Source organism: Cyrtonyx montezumae, unplaced genomic scaffold (assembly GCF_038088225.1).
Source record: "Cyrtonyx montezumae isolate F1298 unplaced genomic scaffold, pur_monq_1.0 scaffold_35, whole genome shotgun sequence".
In the NCBI taxonomy this organism is placed as follows: domain Eukaryota; kingdom Metazoa; phylum Chordata; class Aves; order Galliformes; family Odontophoridae; genus Cyrtonyx; species Cyrtonyx montezumae.
This window is the reverse complement of record NW_027072040.1, coordinates 2,259,749-2,282,264: the sequence shown is the minus strand read 5'-3', so window position 1 is coordinate 2,282,264 and position 22,516 is coordinate 2,259,749. Positions and strand designations below refer to the sequence as shown.

General features: G+C 41.0%; 1 protein-coding gene and 1 non-coding gene across 6 annotated transcripts in view; both read right to left on the bottom strand.

Moving 5' to 3' along the window:
• AP1G1 (adaptor related protein complex 1 subunit gamma 1) overlaps positions 1-22,516 on the bottom strand; it is a 43,382-nt gene that overhangs the window by 5,320 nt on the left and 15,546 nt on the right. For 3 of the 5 annotated variants that reach the window (XM_065745365.1, XM_065745366.1, XM_065745367.1), the window contains 18 exons: positions 20,975-21,116; positions 19,887-19,983; positions 17,336-17,412; positions 14,868-14,963; positions 13,943-14,023; positions 13,601-13,699; positions 12,868-12,923; positions 11,710-11,823; positions 8,891-9,031; positions 8,260-8,314; positions 6,753-6,875; positions 6,404-6,493; positions 5,211-5,338; positions 4,500-4,604; positions 1,653-1,794; positions 1,094-1,220; positions 548-643; positions 162-322 (listed from right to left, as the gene is read on the bottom strand). In XM_065745365.1, coding sequence (XP_065601437.1) covers positions 162-322; positions 548-643; positions 1,094-1,220; positions 1,653-1,794; positions 4,500-4,604; positions 5,211-5,338; positions 6,404-6,493; positions 6,753-6,875; positions 8,260-8,314; positions 8,891-9,031; positions 11,710-11,823; positions 12,868-12,923; positions 13,601-13,699; positions 13,943-14,023; positions 14,868-14,963; positions 17,336-17,412; positions 19,887-19,983; positions 20,975-21,116 — 1,930 coding nt within the window. The remainder of the gene's footprint in view (positions 1-161; positions 323-547; positions 644-1,093; positions 1,221-1,652; positions 1,795-4,499; positions 4,605-5,210; positions 5,339-6,403; positions 6,494-6,752; positions 6,876-8,259; positions 8,315-8,890; positions 9,032-11,709; positions 11,824-12,867; positions 12,924-13,600; positions 13,700-13,942; positions 14,024-14,867; positions 14,964-17,335; positions 17,413-19,886; positions 19,984-20,974; positions 21,117-22,516) is intronic. The other 2 variants (XM_065745368.1, XM_065745369.1) reach the window with 2 other exon arrangements.
• On the bottom strand, positions 10,612-10,695 carry LOC136054266 (small nucleolar RNA SNORD71). Its single transcript, XR_010622726.1, has one exon. It is a non-coding gene; the product is annotated as a small nucleolar RNA SNORD71 (small nucleolar RNA).

Below are 22,516 nucleotides of genomic sequence, written 5' to 3'. Positions count from 1 at the left end.
TATCCTTAACTTTGGATTAGAAAGGTGATGACTAAACTGAGCACGAGAACCTTTTAACAGCTCACCCATGCCACTTCTTTCTGTCTACACTAAAGTACTGATCAGAAGGCACTTGCAGCTGGCCCTCTACCTGTCCCTGTAGTTGCCTTAAGTGGTTCTACCTTTGGTACTGCAGCTTGGAAAACAAAATCTGTCATATCCAGCTCTGTGCTGTTGGAGGCCTGTATTGTGATTACAGTGACACTGGGGTTGGTGTTTGACCTCTCAAAGCTGAAGTCAATCTTCAGCCCATTCTTGCTGTATGCAGTAATTGAAGGGATTCCTGTAGAAAACAAAAGAGTAGCAGACTTGAGAATCTAAACATCATTCTCAGCATCACAGAACTCATTTCCTTTACCCCAGAACACAAACTCTTCTGTAGATAAACAACCTCCCATCCTGCTCCAATGCGTTTATCACATTTCATAATGAAATCTCCTTTTCGTTACTACCCCTTGTTTCCTCTTCTGCTGTGCCACCTTCAGCTAAGGTTTCAGATGTCCCTAACCTGCAGCAATATCATTGAAGAGAGGCTGTGATGACAGTCCATCAAGCAGGAATGGAGGCTGTGATATCTGGGGTGCAGGGGCAGATACTGGGGAACCTACAAGAAATGTTGGAGAATTATTAGATTTAGCTGTCATAGAATGAAGGGTAATTACTCCTTCTCCAACTATCAACTGCTCAAATAGCAATACACAAATCATTATTTTGTTGTCATTTGCCCGCTTTTATCCAACAAGGACTGGCTCCTCGTGAGCTAGCAGGCACTATGCAGTCATTTTTTGTATCTTACTCTCTGGAAAGGCTCACAGTGTTCCCAGACTGGAATGTGAAAATACAAAAGTCCCACTGTCTAAACACTGCGTGTCAACTCCTGATGTCATCCCCTGATAATGCCCACCTGTATGCTAATGCAGACCCTGACAAGAACAGTCATGAAGACAGGGTCTTAATAGTGATGAACAAGCCAGTCCCTTGCATCTTCAGCAATCATCCTGACCCACCCCAGGACTGAGGTTACGTAGACTTTCAAGAGATGAAGCCTACTCACCTGTTAGGTTGAGGTCTCCCAGTAGGTCAAGGAGCTCCCCACCAGCAGAGGCTGGCTTGCTTGTAGGTGCAGTGGGAATTACAGGTGTTATATCATTTCCCCCCAGCAAGTCCAACAAATCATTTGCCTAATGAGAAAAGAAGTTACGTATTCATATCCTTACAAACTGGATGAATTCCACTTGTCCTCAGATTAAAGACCAGAGCTGCTGACTGATCAGGGAAGTTCTCAGTTTGGTTACAGTTCCAAGAGATCAAATTTCCAAGTTCTTGGAAGCAGAATGATAACAGAGGGATAGAGTCTGAGGACACAAACAGGTTGGGGATACATGGTTTTATCCCTTCATGCTCTTGCATTCCCTACAATAACCTCTTCCACACATCTGTTCTTGGCACTGGAACCATCAGAGCAGAAATGCGATGTGATTAATCACCAGGCCAGAACTCAAAAAGAGGTACGGACAGGAAGGGAGACTGCCTCAGCTTACTGTTGAAAGGTCAGAGGCTAGTACTCCAAGCTGACAGGCAGTGGAAACTTAGGTTAGATCAGTTTCCATTACCTGGCTACCAGTCTGCAATCCAGAGTGTGGAGGTTTGGTTTCCAGTACTGCCGTTTCTGTCTCTCCATTGGTCTGTACAATCTCAGTAGGGCCATTGGTAGTGACTTTCTCCATCACCGGCATTCTCTCAAGCAGGGCTGGCCTGAAAGAAGCTGACATAGTTATTCTGTGCCACTTTCTTGGATCCCAATCCAAACATTCAAATATTCAGGAGAACGCACATAGCACAACCTGCCTCTTCCTTTCGGCTCCACTGCAGGGATGCTATAGGACTATATAACAGCTTCAGGTGGCCAAAAATGATCCCTGCCATATTGTGTCAGTATATATACATTAGATGTCAGCTGAAAGCCAAACAATACCCTTATTTTCAGCTAATACTGGACACAGTTTTCACAATGGGACTAGGATAACAAAGCAGATTAAATGATTGAGCAATTAACTGCAGATACAGGAAGTCTGACTGCTCTGTTTCATGCTCAGCTGAATGGCCAAAATAGGTAACAAAAGCAGGTTGGAAAAGCCAACCATCACACCCTCGTAAGTCAAATTCAAGCTTCTAAGAAGCGTAAGTTTAGTCCTCAAGAGTACCCCCTCCTTAAAGGATACAGAAACCAAAGGAGAAGAAGCACAGGACACAGTACTCTGACTTCAACACAACAAAAACAAATGTCATACAGGGAAAATTAGTCTATAAATACAAGAAGAGCCATTACCATCATGGACCATGCCTCAAAGCACAGCACATAATGAGTAACTCAGACTACCAACACAGTAACCCCAAAAATGGGCCAAGTATTTGGACATAAACAAAGTCTTAAGGAACAGAAACTATTAAACACTGACATTTACACTGTAATGAATGCTAAAATATGCTAGGGGGAAGAAAAAACACCAAGCACTAATGCTCTATTAATGCTCTCTTGTAAAGCTGAGTCAAGTTCACATTGGTTTTCTTATGTTGAATTTCCCAAAACTATGAATGGCAATACAATGCCAGTGGATCAAAAGCCAGATGACCATCAGACACTGCTGCCTGCAATGGTCAACTCTGACCAAAAGGCTCTTAACACATTCCTAAAGCCTCATGTGAAGCTCTAGTCAGCACACACACCCTAGCTCACTAACATAACTCTACCAAGAGCACAATTTGAGTCACTGCACAGATCCCATGGTACAGAGAACATCATGTGGATCTGTATCCCACACAATAGGGAATAGGATTGTACCAATGGGAAAAGTGATTGGTGGGGGGAGGAAATAGAAAAAAAAAGTCTGAAAGCCCCTACAAACACAGGCAATATTTAGTCTAGTGGCATCCATTTTTTTACTCTACTCTCATCTAGATTCTAGAATGGATGCTCCTCAACGATTTATCTTATTCCATCATCTTGACGAAACAGAGTTTCAATGTTTCCAGATCAGGCAAAAATATAGATGAGACCTATTTTCAGAATAGGCGTGTAATCAGAATGCCATTTTATGGAAAGTTTTCAAGAATCTCTGAAGTTAATCCCGAAATCTCCTCCAATCTTTGTGTTCTTTGTGGTATACCTGGTATGGTTCTCCTATACATCAACAATAAATTGTTACACACAGCAGATTAATGACCATGATGAATTACAGCATTAGTTATCAACTTTCTTGGAGAAATGGCTACTTGAGTAAAACAATGATGAATGGGGACTTTTCAATGATTAAGATAAGGAGGTTAATATGCTCAAGAATTTTAAAACAGGTATGCTGAGTGGTGCAGAAAAATAGCACACATTTTCCAGCAGAACTTGAGATTTGTCATGGTTTTATGATTTTTGGTACTGGTATTCCACATCATAACATCATGTAGTGCATTTAGAGTTAAAGAGTTAATGCTCCAGCTCCGTGGACCATCGATAGTTCCAGGTATGCCTGTCTCAGAAGAGAAGAAGAACTCCATTCCCCAGAGGACTTTGCGATGCTTTGCGTTCTTACGTGTTTACGCTCAGAGGGAAAGATAAAAACTGTCTGCAGTCACGGGACTCTCTTCCCTTCGGGACCGAGCTTGGCAGTGGGTGTTTGTTGCAGCCGTCCGCCTTCAGCGTTAGCGTAAGGCCTTCGGTTTATCGGACACTCTCTCTCTCGCTCATTTTATTTGATTCATTTGCCTCAATTCCAATTATATTATATTATATTGTGTTATTTTTCCTTTCTGATATCTATTTAGTAAAATAGCTTTCCTCCTCAGATCGTTGCCGCTGTTTTGTTCCTAGGCCCATCTCCCTTCTCCTTTTCCCTTTTCCCCCTTCCCCTTCCCCGGGGTGTGGGCCCGTGGGTCCCCTGCCTAAATTGTCACAGTACCGGGTCAAACTGTCCTGCAAACCATGACAAGATTTTAAACAGGTTCTACAGGAAAGAGTAACTTAAAAAGATGCTCTGAAAAACTGAAACATTGACAGAAGAAATACCTCAAGTTCAGAGCAAAGCTTCAGAAAAGAGGTCAGTGGATTTCTGCATGATTATTCCAAAGGTGTTTTAAGATCAGCTTGAACCTAACGACCGTTAAGGTTGGCACAGTAAGTTACCTGCAGACACTCAGCTAGCAAATTTAAGATTCACCACCAAAAAGAGAACAATAGCCAACTTCAAGCTCAAAATGGGAGAAGTGTTTTGGAAGAGCAAGCCTGTGATCTCAGAACACTTACCACAGGATATCCAAAGTTTTTAAAACACCTCGTAGTAGATCAGGAAGGGATTGTAGTTCCTCTTTAATTTTACCAGAATAACCAGTTTAAGCTTTCTGTATGTACTACATAGAAGATCAGGGTAGATTATTAGCTTTTTCAAACATTAAAACTCATCAGCACTTACCTCATGTGATCATATTTTTTAAATAGTGCATTATATTCCACTGCCCTCTGCTGTATCTCCACATCAATGCTGCTGCCATAAATGGAAACTACCTTCTTAATGCGACTATGAGGAAAGTGAAAGGGAAAAAATTAAACAAAAAATATGGAATTAGCTGCAAAGAGCAAGAAATTAGCATGCACGATCCAAAAGACACTAATTGACCTATGCTCAAGAAGCGTAGTGTATAACTCATTTGAAATGGTAGTCACTGCTGCTTTCTTAAATTATCTATGCATCACCGGTTTTTTAAGTGCTCCTGTTTCTCCCCAGCATAGTCAGTAGCTGATCAACATGTCACCATAAGGTACAGCATACCAAAGCTCAATGACCCACAGCCAACCCGTAATACAAAAGAAGGTTGTTTTTCTTCTCAACAAAACAAAACAACAGAAGGAGTGCATCAAAAGTATTTTCCTTCCCATTATTAAGTTTTCAAGCAAGCACATTGTGATATATACTGCCCACACAGTAGAGGACTTTCACAAACAGAAAACAGTATGAATTGGTGGAAGTCTTTCAGCTTGCAAGCAAAGGAGAACTGTAAAAGCCAGTAAGAAGACTATTAACCATGGAAATAAAACACACCCAAATAATAGCTCTACTAAAGACAACCAATGCCAGCATATTTGCAGCAAAATCCTATGCAGAGCAATATCAAAGAAAACTCACTTGACAGTGCAGGTGAACCTTGTGGAAAGCTTCATGATGGCAGTGAGAGCGTAGCCTCGTGTAACAGATGCAGACATATTAGATATCAGAACACTTTCTAAAATATCAAGAACTTCATCCTCTGTTACCTGAAAAGGTACAGAAAGGTTAGGCTGAGAGAGAGAGAGGCTCTGCAGCAAGCATGGTATACCGCAATGACTTCTCTTGCTTCATGGGCATCTCCTACCTCCTCATTAACTTTGTGAATGTGCAGCACATATGCAGTGCATGAAACAGATGCATACAGGTGGATATCTTAAAGTAAAATTTAAGACAAAGCCCTGTTTCACATATTAAAAAAAAAAGCAATTATCAAAACAGAGCTAAAATCCCAGTAGAAACTATGCAAGCTAGGTTAGAAGCAAAATGACGTTACTCTGACCAGCACAGCAGCACTCTTCAGAGACAAAGCTGGGTATGTTTATACAGCCCATGCCAGCAGCACAGAAAGGAGTTCCCATTCCCAGACCCATCACTATCATAGATAGCACTACTAACTGTCATGGCTTTATGATCTTTGGTATTGGTATTCCACATCATAACATCACGTAGTGCACTGAGAGTTAAAGAGTTAACGCTCCAGCTCCGTGGATCATTGATGGTTCGGGTGTACCTGTCTCAGAAGAGAAGAACTACGTCCCCCAGAGGACTTGGCATTGCTCTGCATTTTTACGTTTTTCTGCTCTGAGGGAAAGATAAAAACTGCCTGCATGTCACGAGACTCACTCTTTTCCTTTCGGATAGACCCAGCAGCGGCTGCTCGCTGCCATCTCACCTCCAGCGTTAGTGTAAGGCCTTGGGTTTATCAGACACTCTCCTGCTCATTTTATTTAATTTATTAGCTTCAATTCCAACTATATTGTATTATATTGTGTTATTTTGCATTCCAGTATCTTATTTAGTAAGTTAGCCTTCCTTCACAGATTGTTGTTAATTTTGTTTCTAGGCCCATCTCCCTTTTCCCTCTTTCCCCCTTCCCCTTTCCTGGGCCGTGGGTCTGTGGGTCCCCCGCACCAATCGTCACAGAACCGGGCCGAACCAGCCCTTAAATCATTGACACTAACCAACCACTGCAACCAATCCCCTCACATAACCATCATCAAACAGCTCCAGCCTCAGCCAAATGCACACACTTGCTCCTTCTCAGATTATACCTGTACTGGCTCCTCTTCCTCACACTGACCAGATACCAGAAGATCTCCATACTCTCCTATGCACCAGGAGGCGACTTGTACCAGTGGCTGCTGTTGGAATCAAAAAACAAAAAAGATGCCTCAGAGATAAAGGCATTTCTGTACAAAAAACCTAAACCACCATTACTTTCTACAGCAAACTTATTCTTCCCTCCAGCCAAGCAAATCCTTACAGCAGAAGAACAGATATTTTCACTGCAATCTGTCCACTGGAAATAGACAGCATGATGCTGATTTACCTCGATATGTTTAGCAAATACATTTACTGCAGTGTAGTAAGGAAATCAAAGCTGCTTGTATTAGGTATTACCTGAGAGTAATCACCAAGGATGGCTTTATAGAGTCTCTGCACAGTGTAGGCATGCATTTCCACACTGTTAGTTATCAGCTGAATCAGGTTGGGAACAGCATCATCACGAACATAACTTCCTGCCTGCAAGAACACATGTATTTGGGAGAAAAAATTGTTAGGATTCATTATATAACTTCTCAGTTAACACCCAGCAACTGCTGCCATCCTTCACAAAGCAATCTGATTCACACACGTTTAAAAATCAACCCTATCATCCTCAAGTACTTGATAATTGATTTTGAGCAAACCCAGATTTGTTGAAGTAAAGAACAGTACATTCTCACTCAGCTATACTTGGAGAAAGCCACAGTGTAGATAAAAAACTGTCTGTCAAGAGGATAGGATATACACATAAGAATCCTGTTCTATTTCTATGCCACGTAAGAATGAGACCACCACAGAAAAGCTTCTATTAAACAGAAGGCTCTAAGACAAACTCTGAGGGTACAAAGCAGCTTTTTCATCACTTCCTGAAAGCCAGACTCTACATTAGCATTACTGCTAAAGGAAAGACGTACATTGCTCAAAACAGGTTTTTGTTTGCACACTCCCTCTGGCACTGAAAATAATCACTCAAAAGAGAAATTAAACGAGCCCAATTAAGCCATCTAAGTGAAAATCCAGCTAGGCAAAACCAGGAGCTGACAGTATTTCTGTATTAATTCTCATAAGTCTAGTAATCTGGATAGGATATTTATCTATAAGAGTCTGCAGTAGGCAGCCTCATGACTGTAACTCTAGAAATGGTTTTCCCTAGCAGTCAAAGGAGGGAAGTTACTTTAATAAAAGTGAGTCATATGAGAGCAATTTTCACAGCCTACCAACCTTCAAGTGGAAATCAATTCTACGCCCAGAGGAATCCAAGTTCCTCAGTTTCAGGGTGTCACAGTAGCCCAGAAGCAAGTCTCAATTCTTGAACTTCTCAAATGTAAACACACTAATAAAGGTAAATCTCCTCCCATTGCACTGCATCAGAGAACACACTGCCTACCCAAGTCATCAAGCCCTCTTCTCTCATTTGCTCAAACACTACTCCAGTTCCAACCTCAACTGTGAAGTCTACAAAGAGATTCAGTTAGTGAAAAAGCAACAGTCAAACTCCCAAAACAATGAGCTGCTGTTACAGTTCTATCAAAACCTTTTGATAGACTCCGCTCAGAATAATTTCAGTAAATTGTTTCAATCCCTTCCTTGCAGGTTACTTAAGGCTGTGTTCACTGTCTCCTCAAAGGACAGTGTATTAGAACGACAGAAAACACGGGAATTGCCCTGACTTAGTCACTACAGTAGAAGAAACTTTCCTACACACTGTCTTCTTGCATACTTCAGAAATCATACGTTTCTCCTAATAATGACTATCACAGTTACTTTGTGACTACCTGCCTTAGTCACTATTATATAAGTACTTGCTATAGAATTCAAGAATTTGGACAAAGTCACACACAAGAGAGGCTATTTTACTTACCGTTGTTAAGACTCTCATGATTGTGTCTATGTGCCAGCGTTTGGAAGGAGCATATCTGACAAAAATAAGAATTAGAGCAAGCAAGACACCAGCAAGAAAATCAGCAAAGTTAACAAAAACTCTTCCTCCTTTTGGTTACCTCCTGGCTCACTATTTCTTAGAATAAAAAAATAACTTAATTTTTTGACCTTTTGTTATTAATGTTGACACTGAAATGCTGAATGAATATACAAGCACAGCCATATCTTACACATGCTTCAAATTCAGACTATTGATTACAATGGCTCAACTATAATGAAATCACCTCACTTGCAGATGTAATCAGGGAGCTCGCCTAAGACGGCATGTGGAAGGGGCAAAGGGCCAAGGTACCAACACAAAACCTGCTCCAAAGAACAACATAAATCAATAAACTCAACTGGCTTAGCGATATGAGGACTGCCCACAAGGGAGCATTAGTGTGCCCTGAAGCACTAGTATGCCCTGTTCTTCAGCAGGAGTAAAACCAATAAATCCCACAATCAACTCACTCTCTCAAGTGTCTATCCCCTCCCTTCCCCAACAAGGCAAAAATCTCACAAATCTGATAAATGAAAAAAAAAAAATAATGGCAAGCAAATCGATTCCATACTTCTCTGCTGCAAGGAATATTCCAGATGCACAGTCTGCCTTGAACTCTGGCTCACATGAATCTAGGAAATACAGCAACTCCTTCATCATTCCACGAACATTGTTCCCATTAACAAGAGCAAAACTCAGTTCCATTGCACGCCTAGGGTAAGGGATAGAAAACAAAGTACGTTCTCCTGGTGAAGTAAAATAAACAAGTATAGTTACTCAAATGCACTTACCTTTTGGTTAAAAGAACAATCTTACTATGGAAGGCTCTTCTCACAAGATTAAACGCAACAGTATTTTCTTGTTCAGGAAAAAACAAGAAATAGCCACGCCAGAAAACCATAACTGGAGTGCAGCTGGGGGAGTTGCCCAAGATACCTTAAGGTTTGAAATATCTTTCAGCAACTAGAATCCATTAGTGTTAAGGTACAAGTATTCATAGCTACACATTGGTCACTTCTGACACAACTGCAATAACAAAGTTACACCAGCTACAACAAGATTTCTTTAGTTTCAGAAGTCTTCAAATCCATTTTGTTCTCCATCCATTAGAGATTCGAACACATCAGAGTTGATAAGCTTTATCATGCCCTGGCAGACAGACTACAAAAGGTTGCTAGAACTCAGGATTACTGTAGCGTCTTTTTCGGAATTCATTCCTTCCCTGTCACCACAATTAGACAAAGTCCTGGCTACATGACATTACTTTCCATATAAAAATGTAAGAGGCTAATCCTTGTCCCTTCTATTACTATATTAGTACCACGACGTCTCTATCTGTTCCACATTCCTCAAATGAAGACTACTGTCTTCAAGTGTGACTTACTTCTGGGCATGTAACTGTACAACCATAACAACCTGCTATGTTGAAATGTATTAAAGCAGTCTCACTAAGTAACTGACTATTCTTTACAACTGAACACTCAGTGTAATCCAACAGTTGATATGACCTGGCACTGAGGTCCAGCCAACAGGCTTGTAGCTCCCTGGATATTCCTTATCATTCTTCCTGTAGCTGAGAGTCAAATGAATGATGTCTACAGCAGCTCACTGGTCCAAATCGACTAATAGTGGTGATTATGTTGAGAAATACTGTTTTGATAAAGCAAATTCTCAGCTACAAAGTATGTTACTGTACTCTTTGTACTTGTTCCTGTGGAAATAAACTGGAGGCATCACTTTTGGAATGACCTACCTAAACAAGTATTTTTTCACATTCAATCTTAACACCTAACTAAACTGTTAACTCTTATTTTATGGCTGTGGCTGGTTGAAAATTCAGATCATTACTAGAATTGTTTTCATTCATCCAATTGGTTCTTCTCAGATGTAACCCAGCCAGGTTACAAGTTCCCACGTTACTTAGTCGTTCAATCACATTACTGTAGTTACGTCAATACTGCAGGTGCACATAAGCACTTTACAATCTTAACATCAGGCATTTATCTGAACACATACTGCTCACATTCAATCATATTACAGGCCACATTTCTGTTACGAAGTCCCTAATTATGGAATTTGATCACATTAAGCAGACAAAGACTTGGATTAAATAGCAAAGCTATTCTGAATTACACTACATAGACCAGATTGCACTGCAATATTCAAAAGATGACAAGAACAGGCCATACCTTAGATGTCAACCAAAACCAGGTATGTCTTTCTCTCAAGTTCCAGACCTCAAAACTTTCTGTTTGGGTACTCCATTATACAATGAATTGCTTCAATGAGAACAGCGCATTGTCAGCAGCTTGAGTGTCAGCACGGCTCAGTGCTCTGCCGATGGATCACTCAAAGGCTTCATCCTCCAACAGCACTCATACACGAAGCTCCATTGTTGGCAGCATGTTTTCCTAACAGGTGCCAGTAAAATGCTTTTGTGGCCTTCCACCCAAAACCTGAACAAGTCTCTGCTGTTCCAGAGCCTAACATCACACTGACTCTGGCACCACACTGATTGCCTGACTTGCTGAACATAAGATAAAGATTTACCTTTTAGGATAGTGTATTGTAAAATGGAATTACATTACACCCGTTTCATAACCGTTCAAACTAAGCTTCAGAAGAAAGTCCCAAATTGTTTCCTATTCTCTACATGTTAGAGAGTAATACTGTTAAAAATCTGGACCTGATTCAAAGAGTCATAAATTCGAAGAACACCTTCCAGCACAAGTATCCTTGGCATATCTAATTGGTTAGACAAGATGAACATAAAAGGATGAGCAATTCTAAAAGAAATAAAACGTTCATGATGTAGCAAGGATCAAATGAAATTCTGGCCCACAACAGAATTCCACCCAATGCAAAAGGGATGCAACAGTCCCTGTCACTGACATGCTTGCTTTATGCTGCACTGAGCTCAAGACAACCAGTTACAGAATGAATACCGATCAGGAAGAGAGTAGTGAAACAAACACGGGTCAGAAGTACTTGATTTAGGCAATTAAGTGTAGTACTTCACACAAGCCAGTAGAATTGTGATCAACTGATTCAGTAGTACCTATGAGTAGCTGACAAAGATGTTACAAGTGAAAGGAACTCAACTGAAGTAGTTAAAAGTGATCAGAGGAAGAACTTTATACTGAGTACATTAAAAAAAAGTCTTCCTATAGTACAATGAATCAGGCTGTAAGCTCTCTCATGGTCCAGAGAAGGTTAAACAAATACCAAGAAAGCACAACAGGACACTGTTCAGATGATCTGAACATAAACTATCTAGTAAATTTGAATTCTACCACTGTCTAAGTTTAATCTAGAATCATTTATTTAAGAATTTAACATTACTTCAGGATAATGTGACACTACTTTTTTGTCTGGGGAAGAAAAAATTACCTTTTAATGGAGACATCCAGATCTTTCAGGCAGTCCACAATTGTGCTTCTATGTCTCTGTACTGCATTATGGTCTGTCTGCACAGTTTTCAACAATGATGTCAAAGCCACGTATCTGGGATAAGTATATAGTATAACAAAAATAGTTAATGGTAAGCATTCAATTTCTATACACAAATACACCTAACCACATTCTTTTGCAACAGAGCAGAGCACTCTTCTACTCCTCAGTAACAAGCAAGGACTTTCCATGGCACTACCTTGCCCAGCTCAAGTAGAGTTACCATACAAAACTATAACATGCCTAATGATAGCCTGCTGCTCAGACATCCTTGGCTCATTCCAGTTGTCCACAGAACCAAAGGGGTTGGAAGGGACTCGCAGAGATCATCTAGCACAACATCCCCCTCCTACCCTCGCAAGAGCAGGTTATACAGGAAAGCATCCAGGCAGGTTTGAATATCTCCAGAGAGGGAGACTCCACCACTTCTCCAGGTAGCTTGCTCCAGTGCCCTATTATCCAAAAGTAAAGTTTTTTTCTCATGTCCAGTCTTCACTTTGAAAAATCAAGGCAATTAAATTTTAGATCTCCACATATGAAACACAAACTCCTAAATGAGTTGCAATTCCCAAAGCTAGAGCCCTCTACTCATGCCATGATTTGTAATAATAATGCCTACAGATATGACTAGATTCTGGCAGTTGCAGCAATTCCGTGTTCACAGTGATTAGCGCACAACCATTACTTCTTTCTGACAACAGTATACAGACAGGAAAAACAAACAAACAAGAAAACTCCTTGTTTAATTTGAAAAGTATCCACTGTCCACTCTGATTTGAATGTCATCGCTGACCAGCTGGGACAAGACAGGAGATTTATAGAATACTGAAAAAAACCAACCACTCAGCCAGATTAAGAAATCACATTAAGAATTACATTACACGCCTAGACTCAACTAATAGGGACAGAGCCATAGTTAAGGTTTTAGCAGAGAAAACTCACCAAGAAAAAAAGAAAGCTAGTCAGTCACATTTACCCCACTTAACAACACTCCCCAGAACCCCGTCCTGGAAAGTTCTACATAGAGTCATCTTTGTGTCTTTGCTTTTTAAGAGATTCTAAACTGGGCAAAGATTGAGCACACTTCATACAACTTACCTAATATTTTTGTCATTGTTTAATAAGAAACGGCCTAGGATGTTAATGGCTAACACCTGCAGAAAAAGTTACAAAAGGTTACTGACCAACAAGTCCTCCTTCACAGCTTCAAGGTGACTTTAAAGGCAATGTTAGTACTATGGTTCTTGGCCAAAAGCATAACAAAACTCAGGAGCCTGATGAAGCAAAAAAAAAAACAACTAAGACAAACATAGTATCAGCTCTCTCCCCTACTTGAGGAGAAACAGTCCTCAGGAAGTTTTGTTGCCCCTCCCCCTCTTTTTTTCCTTTTTTCCCCTTGTACTAGTACAACCTCCTTGGCTGCAGCAAATGAGAACAAACTCAAATGCAGCAGCTGTGGATGCAGAAAGAATGGAAGAAAATGTGCTTATCTATGGAACACCTCAGGTAGGCAGGGATCTCCAGAGATATTACCCTCACCTCCACTGCCAACCTTTAAATGAGGGTTGGGAAGGGCTGATCCTGGCTCCAGCCCCTCTGGTCACTCAGGTGCACTGCATGCAGCTGAGCTCCCATGGCTGGCCCTGCCTTCCCACCAGGTGCTCCATCACTGTTTCAGGCCGTGACTTTGCATTTCCACCACAAACATTATGTACACCCTTCAAAGAGGCTACAGTCTTACATAGAAGCAACCTCAGGGCTTTTTTTTGCCTCATGTGTCCTCTACAACAAATAGCTCTAACACAAAAAGGCCATGGCAAAGACAACTTACTCTCAGTCCACTCTCAGATTTTATGTCCATAATAGTCAGCACAGTTTCATAGAGAATGGCATTTCCCACATTTTTACTTGTTTCTGTATTAGTAGCAACCTAGAGGAAAGAAACAAAATAAGTGACTCCATTGCCTCCAAAGGGGATCCCCTTTGTGCTGCTCTGTAGAAGAAGCAGCGAAACTCAGTAGCCTTTACTGCATCATGTCCACGAATACACACCCCTAAGTAGCAAAATTCACCACAGTGTGGCAAGCAGCTGTATCTTCACCAGAGCTGCTGAATCCAAATAATAAGCAAATGAGAAGAGAAACTGTAAGCTGAATAACCTTGCAGGTCTCACCTGTGCAAGTATGTCATTCATTGCTTCACTAGAATCATCATCATTTCGCCCTAGAATCCTTAGTAACCGCAGGATTCGCACCTACACGACAAAATAAAGAAAATCTCACTCAATACAAGTCTTTTATGTAAGGGCCATGAAATTCAATGTTTTTCTTTAGCAGTGGCAAAGAAGCAGAACAAAAGGCTAATTTTCCATTTGAAAGCATAATGTAGATTTCTTTCTATTCTAAGATCTTTAACAACATTAACAGGCTAACACTGTGCTCTTTTTCTTCTAATAGGCCAAAACTGTTAAAGAGTATATCCAGTGCCAAACTAGGGACATTTCTGCAAGACCAACATTCATTGTTTCTTCTCCCTTCTCAGAAGGGATCCGATCCAAGTCTATGAATATCTAAAGAGCAGGAGGCAAAGGGACGAGGCTGGACTCTTCTCAGCAGTGTGTGGTGATAGGACGAGGAGAAATGGCCACAAATGGAAGCACAGGAAGTTTCACACAAATGTGTGTGGGAACTTCTTCCCAGTGCAGTGACAGAGCACTGGAGCTGCACAGAGAGGTGGTGGGGTCTCCCTTCTCTGGAGACATTCAAAACCTGCCTGGATGCCAAGCTGTGCAAGCTGGGCTGGGGAGCTGCTTGGCAGAGGGGCTGCACTCAATCTCTGGAGGCCTCTTCCAACCCCTACAATTCCTGATTTTGACACAACTTTTGCTCAGTATCATAGGGCATGACAACCTCTGTTTAAACTAAACCACTTGGTGTCTTTCACCAAGGTAGACGAATAGCATTTACCCAGCCTACTCTAACACAACGCCAATCTTGAAATCAACACTGCTGCCCTCTGGTAACAATCTTGTCATACTTACTCCTGCACTGTGTTATGAGACATCAGAACTATCAATCACTGCTTGCATCAGTTCTTACCTGCAAAAAGGGGTCACTGATCCCGGACACATCATGCTCTGGTGAATATCCAGACATGATAAGGTTCTTCAGAATACGAACTAACTGGGGAACGAGCTGCAAAGAGAACGTTGTCAGAAAATGTACCTATTAGCTTGTTGTTCCTTCTCCCCTACCCTTGAAGCACATGTCCAAGAACAAATCTTGCATTTGAAAGCAAGCTGGCCTACAGATTTCTTCCTCAAAGTTCAGCCTGAACATCTAGAGATTGTTACATAAATATCTACAGCTCAAATGTTTCTAGGCATTTCCTATCTAAGGTAGAGTCTGAACACCACATTGCATCTTTGAAGTACAAAATCCACTAGAGCTTGATCAGCAATATCTAAAAGGAAATATCAATTTAAAGAACCCCCATCCTCATGAAAAGGGAGGCTGCTAGGACTACTAGAACAGCATCCTTCCAAAACTTTGTTTGGGAGCTCTACCACATCAGCTCCACATAAATTTTTAACATACATTCCCGTGTAGTACTGATCACATGTTTTCACAGAGCATCAGGCATAGATGAGAGATTTGATCTTTTCAAGTACTGCTAGGAGTAAGTAAATTATTAAGATTCTTTTAAGTTTGATACTCCATCCAATTCAGCCTCTCAGGAGAAAAGCTTTGTAATCTGCAACACACATTCCCTCACAAGAGAGTAATACGCAAGTGCACTGATTTTCAGTAACATTCCTGGAGCCCTAATTACTGTTTGCTTTGCCTTCTAACATGCAAGAATGTTATCAGAACTGAGGACAAGGCAAACAAAGGAAATTATTACAGCCATGGAGACTGATTGAGAGCCCCCTCACCAGTCTTCTGCACTCAAATTTCACTGATGAAAAACATCAGCCATAGATCTGCACCCACTAGTTCTTTGGCAGCATGGTAACACCAAATACAGGTGGCTACACAGTTCTCCTGCTTCCTTCTGCGTAAAAGACATACCCACAGCTGCCCTACATTTAAGGCAAGGCACAAAGCCGTTAGTGGTAAAGACCACTCATGGCTACAGTGTGCATATGCAGAAAAAAATCCCTAGAAATCCCCAAATGAGGGCTTGAGAAAAGTGGGTTTTATGTTTTGAGAAGGCCACAATGGAGATTCATGGCTGCTATGTGTAGGAAATTTTAGCGACAAGACCAGCACACAAAAAGCATTGGACAAGGACAACCGATCTAAGCATGTGGCATTAATCACAAGCATGGCATTAACTGGTACTGCCTCACAAGAGGCAAGCTTGTACAGATTCAATGCAAGCATGCACCATTTACAAAAATTAAACCTTACCTTTTCATTCTAACAGAGCAGGAATCCAAACAGACAAAAGGGACAAAACAGATGAAGCAGGCATTATGGACAGATCAATGTTATATCATTCACAGCATAAACAACCAAAGAGATTGCTAGGAAAGCAAGAACCTAGTACTTACATTTTGCAGAGTCAGGCTAGTAAGACTACCACCTATAACTGAGCAGTTAGTAGCAGCAATGGCTACTTTCATTTCAAGTGTCCGTAATCTTTCTTTCACTTTCATTCCTGCTCTGCCATATACAACCAAGACAAGAGGAGATGCACACCAAAGTGGTAAAATGCATCAGTAGGACCAACTGTGTATAACACTAGGGATTTCAAACAAGTCAATGAAGAACAGTAAAATGGGCATGAAAATAAATAAATCTCTTTGAGACACAAGAAGAGCAAATGGCCAGCTCTGTTTATCAGCTTTACTCAATTGCTTCTTTGACCAAAAATCAGATTAGTAAAAAAGAAACAACCAAGTTTTCAGATAGCCTGGTAGTCTTTAATACAGCAACAATACTGCACAACAAATTACAGCAATTAATGTTAGGAAATTCATGTTAAGAGGGGGGAAAATAAGCAAACATTCCTATCAGAGGGGGAGTAACATCGACAATGTAACCTTAAGTTAAAATGGAAAATTATGTAATATAGCATGCATCCAACACAAACTTCCATTTGAGAGAACAAGAACTTCCATTGGTTTTTTTTTATGCGAGTTTATAAAATGGTGTGGCAGTGATTAAGGGGTTCATGTGTACATGCAAGACTTTTTTGCTTCTTCATGAATAATACACATGCACATCCTGATGAAATTCGCTAGGAAGAGCAAAAAAGCTGTAAGGGAACAAAAGTCAAAGGAGATCCTCTAACTCTTAACTTTACGATGACATTCATACTAGCTACACAGTCTTCAAGAGTGACATTTTGTAACTCCCCCCCTTCTTGAAGAGGGGTAGGCACTCAATTCCCACTTTTTTTTCCATATTGTTTTGATAGCAAGCAGGTAGTACAATTCTTCAGTTGTAAGGATTTTATTTTTAAAAGGTACACATTGCTTTCAGTTCAGAAATTAAGAAGCATCAAAACCAAAACAAAACCATGAAAATTAGTACTGTAATGCTAACAAATTCACACTTACCTTTCTAAAGTGTGCAAGCATGTCTGGGCTTCTCTCACACATCTCTGTGAGGAGGACTACTGATGTGTGTAGAACACCTAAGAGCCAGAGAAAAAAAAAAGTTTAATTTCATTACAATTTAGAGCTAATAATTAAAACAATCAAATCATACAAAAATTTCTCCTCTTGACTCTTAACACGTATTCCCCCCCAAAAAATACTTGCAGCTGTGCCCAAGCTTGATGGCAAAAGTGCACATCTTAGTTCAGCAACTAAAAGCCAAAGGAGAAGACAAACTGGACTTGCATATTGCTTAAAGAAACTCGCATATCAAATATACTCTTAGATAGTAACACAAGCTAAAGATTTGAGAAGGGCAAACTTAACTGTATTGTAGTTGTTCAGTTTCTTAGCGTACTGATTTTCTCTTTTGATTTGGATACTCTACCCAGCTTTACATAGTCTGCACCGGGCCTTCCTTAGAAGGTCTTAAACCTCAAGTTTGGAGAAAGACTACAGCAGACTATTTGGTAAAGCCAAACTGCCTATTTGGCAGCCAACTGCTGTGTCTCCTGCCTCAGCAGAACCCAGTTAAAGCATCTCTGAAAAGTAGTTAGAAAAGGCATGTCAGTCACAAAGTATCTAATTAGATGATAACAGCTGAAAATTAACCACTGAATGCACTCTCAGAAAGTTTGTGGACAAAACCAAGCAGTGTGGTGTAGTGAAGATGCTGGAAGGGATACCATCTAGAGAGCAGCCCTGCAGTGATGGAACTGGAGGCATCAGCAAATGAAAAACAAACACACAGCCTGTTACTAACATTGCACTTAACTACTCTGTCTGGAGACAAACTTGCTGTAACATGTACTGTAGGACTCCTGGCACAACCAACTATTTTCTGAAGGCACACATTCATTGCAGACAAGCAAAAGAGTTGTGATCAGCTGGAGGCCTGTACATAGCAGTTGGACCAGCTGGAGGCCTGTACATAGCAGTGTTCATCACAAGTTGGTGCTGGGTCTAGTCCTGTTCAACATCTTCATCAATGACCCTGATGAGGGGATAGAGTCCACCCTCAGCAAGTTTGCTGATTATATGAAGCTGGGAGGAATGGCTGACACGCTGGAAGGCTGTGCTACTATTCAGCAGGACCTGAACAGGCTGAGAGCTGAGTAGAAAGGAACCAGTTGAGGTTTAGAGAGAAAATGTAAAGTCCTTCAACTACAGAGGAATAACCGCATGCACTGGTACAGGTTGGGTGATGATCTGTTGGTGATGAGCACTGAGGAGAGGGACCTGGGTGTCCTGGTGGAGGACAGGTTGGCCATGAGCAGTGTGCCCTGGTGGCCAAGAAGGCTAGTGGGATCCTGAGGTGCACTAAAGAGTGTGGCCAGCAGGTCGAGGGAGGTGATCCTCCCCCTCTACTCTGCCCTGGTGAGGCCTCACCTGGAGTACTGTGTCCAGTTTTGAGCTCCCCGGTGCAAAAAAGACCAGGATCTCCTGGAAAGAGTTCAGAGGAGGGCTACAGAGATGATAAAGGGCGTGGAACACCTCCCGTATGAGGAAAGGCTGAGAAACCTGGGGCTGTTCAGCCTTGAGAAAAGAAGGGATCCGATCCAAGTCTATAAATATCTAAAGAGCAGGAGGCAAAGGGACGAGGCTGGACTCTTCTCAGCAGTGTGTGATGATAGGATGAGGGGAAATGGCCACAAATGGAAGCACAGGAAGTTTCACACAAATGTGTGTGGGAGCTTCTTCCCAGTGCAGTGACAGAGCACTGGAGCTACACAGAGAGGTGGGGGGTCTTCTCTTTCTCTGAAGACGTTCAAAACCTGCCTGGACACCGAGCTGTGCAAGCTGGGCTGGGGAGCTGCTTGGCAGAGGGGTTGGACTCGATCTCTGGAGGTCCCATCCAACACCCCCCATTCTGTGATTCTGTGAAAAGCACTAAGACTTCAGGGACCGCACACTAACTTGATGCGAATTAACCAGGTTATAAATTATTTTTACATTTCTCTTTAAATAATCTTCTTAAGTACTTGAACAAGAAAATGCATTAAAAACAGAATACCCTAGCAAAACAAAACAAAACACGTTAAAGTGAGAATCAAGATTACGGTCGAAAATGGTACAGAATACGGACTCTTTCCTGACAGAGAGTATCTCCATTCTGGTAATGCCCACTAAACAAGTGGCAGATAACCTTAGAGCACTGAGCTAACCGAAGCCATACAAAAAGCTAAAAAGCACACTCCCTTTAGGCAGTGTGTTAAGATAGAAGTCACACATTTTTACATTCCACCCACTTTGAAGTGAGTTAAAAAGAACAAAAAAAAAAAAACCAACCACGTAAGAGTTCCTTTCATCACCTATGCTGTATATAAAGTCCTGCTAATTTGTAGTCATACATTCCTGCCTTTTAAATTACATTTAATCTCACTGCACAGTGACAGGAAGAAACAAATAATAAAAATACAACTCAGTAGATACATCCAAATAAAAGGTTTCAGTACTGAGTATGCCATATGCAAAAAACAGTATAGTCTTGCTAAGCAGGCTCAGACATTACCATGGTTCTTTTCATTCAGCAAGTTTTTGGTGGCTGGCAGGAACATCTCCATAAGTTCAGGCACCTTTCTAATAACGTGAACAGCACACAATGCTGCCTGCATAGGAAAACAGATTCAATTAGTATGTAGTGCAATGACAATGAGACATTTTGAGAACATCTAGCACAGCGGGAACTACCACGCATTTCATGATATACAGAGACATGAAATGCTCCAGTGCATACTTCCAATCTCTGCTACAAGTGATAGTAAACAGCATTGCAGAAAAGAGTTTAATAAAACTTCCACAGCTAAGAAGTGGAAAAAAAAAGCACTAAGGTGCAAAGTAACAGTTGCACTTAAAGATGTTCATATGCAAGTTATTAACTTCAGAGGCCATACTAATCGCTATGCAGCTCTGAGTTAAATAGGGCTACTTCAGCCTGTCTCACTGTTAGGGAGGGGGATAAATTATTCACTTCCAAAGCATTATGTAATATTCATGACTTGTTTTCTTTCCTTTGAGTATGTTCACCTCCCCACAAAACAGTTTCCCCTTCAGATGACACGTCCCATGAAAAACAAAGTATGCTTCAAAAAGTTTGCCCATCTTTTCTAGAGAACAGAAGCAAGAAAAGACCTTTGTAGCTGTCTGAGAATCATGTGCACTGACTGCCTTTTCCCAAAATACAGTAACACCCCTTAGCACTAATGTCTTGCCTAAAATTCCATTGCTTCCCCTAACCTTCCCAAGAGATAACAAACAAATCTATTTAAAAAGAACAACATTTTTATACTTTACAGATGCTCTTTTCATACCGGCTAACAATTAGAAGTTTGGAGCTAAAGCCTGTGGACAGGTGCTCATATTACAATCAATAACCTCTATGTACAAAATATGAAACTAGAAAGAGATGCTCATCTGTTGGAGGATAGTCTTTTAGAGGATTACAGACAGCCTCACTCTGCACAGATGGAGGCTTTGGCCTCAACTTGTCTTGAACACGTGCAAATATTCAGTCAGCATTCCAAGCTGTCTAGTGTTCCAGTTATTAGAGATACCCCATCAATCTCAAGTTTTAAGCCTTAATAAACCATTCAGAAGTACCTTCTTCCTAAGATAGGAGTTGGATGTTTTGAGGAGCTTTTCAACCTCTCCTGCAAGGTCTCTGCACATTTCTGAGGAGCCCATGCAGCCAAGAGTGCAGAGTGCCAGCCCCTGCACGTATTGCGTGCTGTGATTAAGGTCACTGTAAAGAAGAAGAACAACAAAGAGATAATAAGCATGCACACAAGGCCTGAATATGGAAAAAGTGCCTCTGTGTATGGCCATCTAGCCATCTGCACACATGGCCCAATAGAAATCTCCAGTTTCCAAGCTACTTGGAAGTATAAGTTAGTAGCAAACTCAAAGCCAATATTGCTCCTACTTTTGTACAGAATACTTAAAGAAAAACATTTTGGTAAAGCCATCAAGTGAATATCCAGTGCTTGAACTGAGAAGAGGGAAGACCACAGAGAACACAAAGTTTCTACAAAAAAGACAAAACCTTGTATTTTGGAATTTGCAAGCAGAAAAAAAACCTAGAAAAAAAATCCTGCAGCAACTTTGAAAGTTGTCCCATCACAAACAAGTTGTAGGACAGGCCGTAGCTTCTGGCTTTGACTTATATGCACTTTGTTTTGCAGCTTCCAAGCCTTTTTTCCATGCAGTTTTACTTGCATACTTTTACGGTGGCTTTTAATTCTAGCTGCCTCTCCTACTTTCCTTCCATTTGACTGCTAGGATTATGGAATGATGAACTGTGAAACTTCATCTGAATTTGGTCATGAAATAAAACCTTAAAGGGCAATATACTAACCCTAATATGTGTGTTGTCTGTTTAGCATAGTATGAAAAACAAATCTATGCCAAGACTTACAGATTGAACAAAAATATTGAATCAGAAGAAGCGGGATTCATATTCACAAACTTGTCATGGTTTTAAGATTTTTGTTACTGGTATTCCACATCATAACATCACGTAGTGCACTGAGAGTTAAAGAGTTAACGCTCCAGCTCCGTGGATCATCAATGGTTCGGGTGTACCTGTCTCAGAAGAGAAGAACTACGTCCCCCAGAGGACTTGGCATTGCTCTGCATTTTTACGTTTTTCTGCTCTGAGGGAAAGATAAAAACTGCCTGCATGTCACGAGACTCACTCTTTTCCTTTCGGATAGACCCAGCAGCGGCTGCTCGCTGCCATCTCACCTCCAGCGTTAGTGTAAGGCCTTGGGTTTATCAGACACTCTCCTGCTCATTTTATTTAATTTATTAGCTTCAATTCCAACTATATTGTATTATATTGTGTTATTTTGCATTCCAGTATCTTATTTAGTAAGTTAGCCTTCCTTCACAGATTGTTGTTAATTTTGTTTCTAGGCCCATCTCCCTTTTCCTTTTTCCCTTTTCCACTTCCCCAGGGTGTGGGTCTGTGGGTCTCCCACAGAACCAGGCCGAACAATCCCGTAAACTGGTGACACAAACTAAAAAGCATTAAAAAAAAAAAAAAATCTATGCAAGATATCCTCCACCCTGATCCAGAAAAAATACCCAACACAAGAAACAAAAAAAAACCCATACCACTCAGAGCTTGCAAATAATCCATAC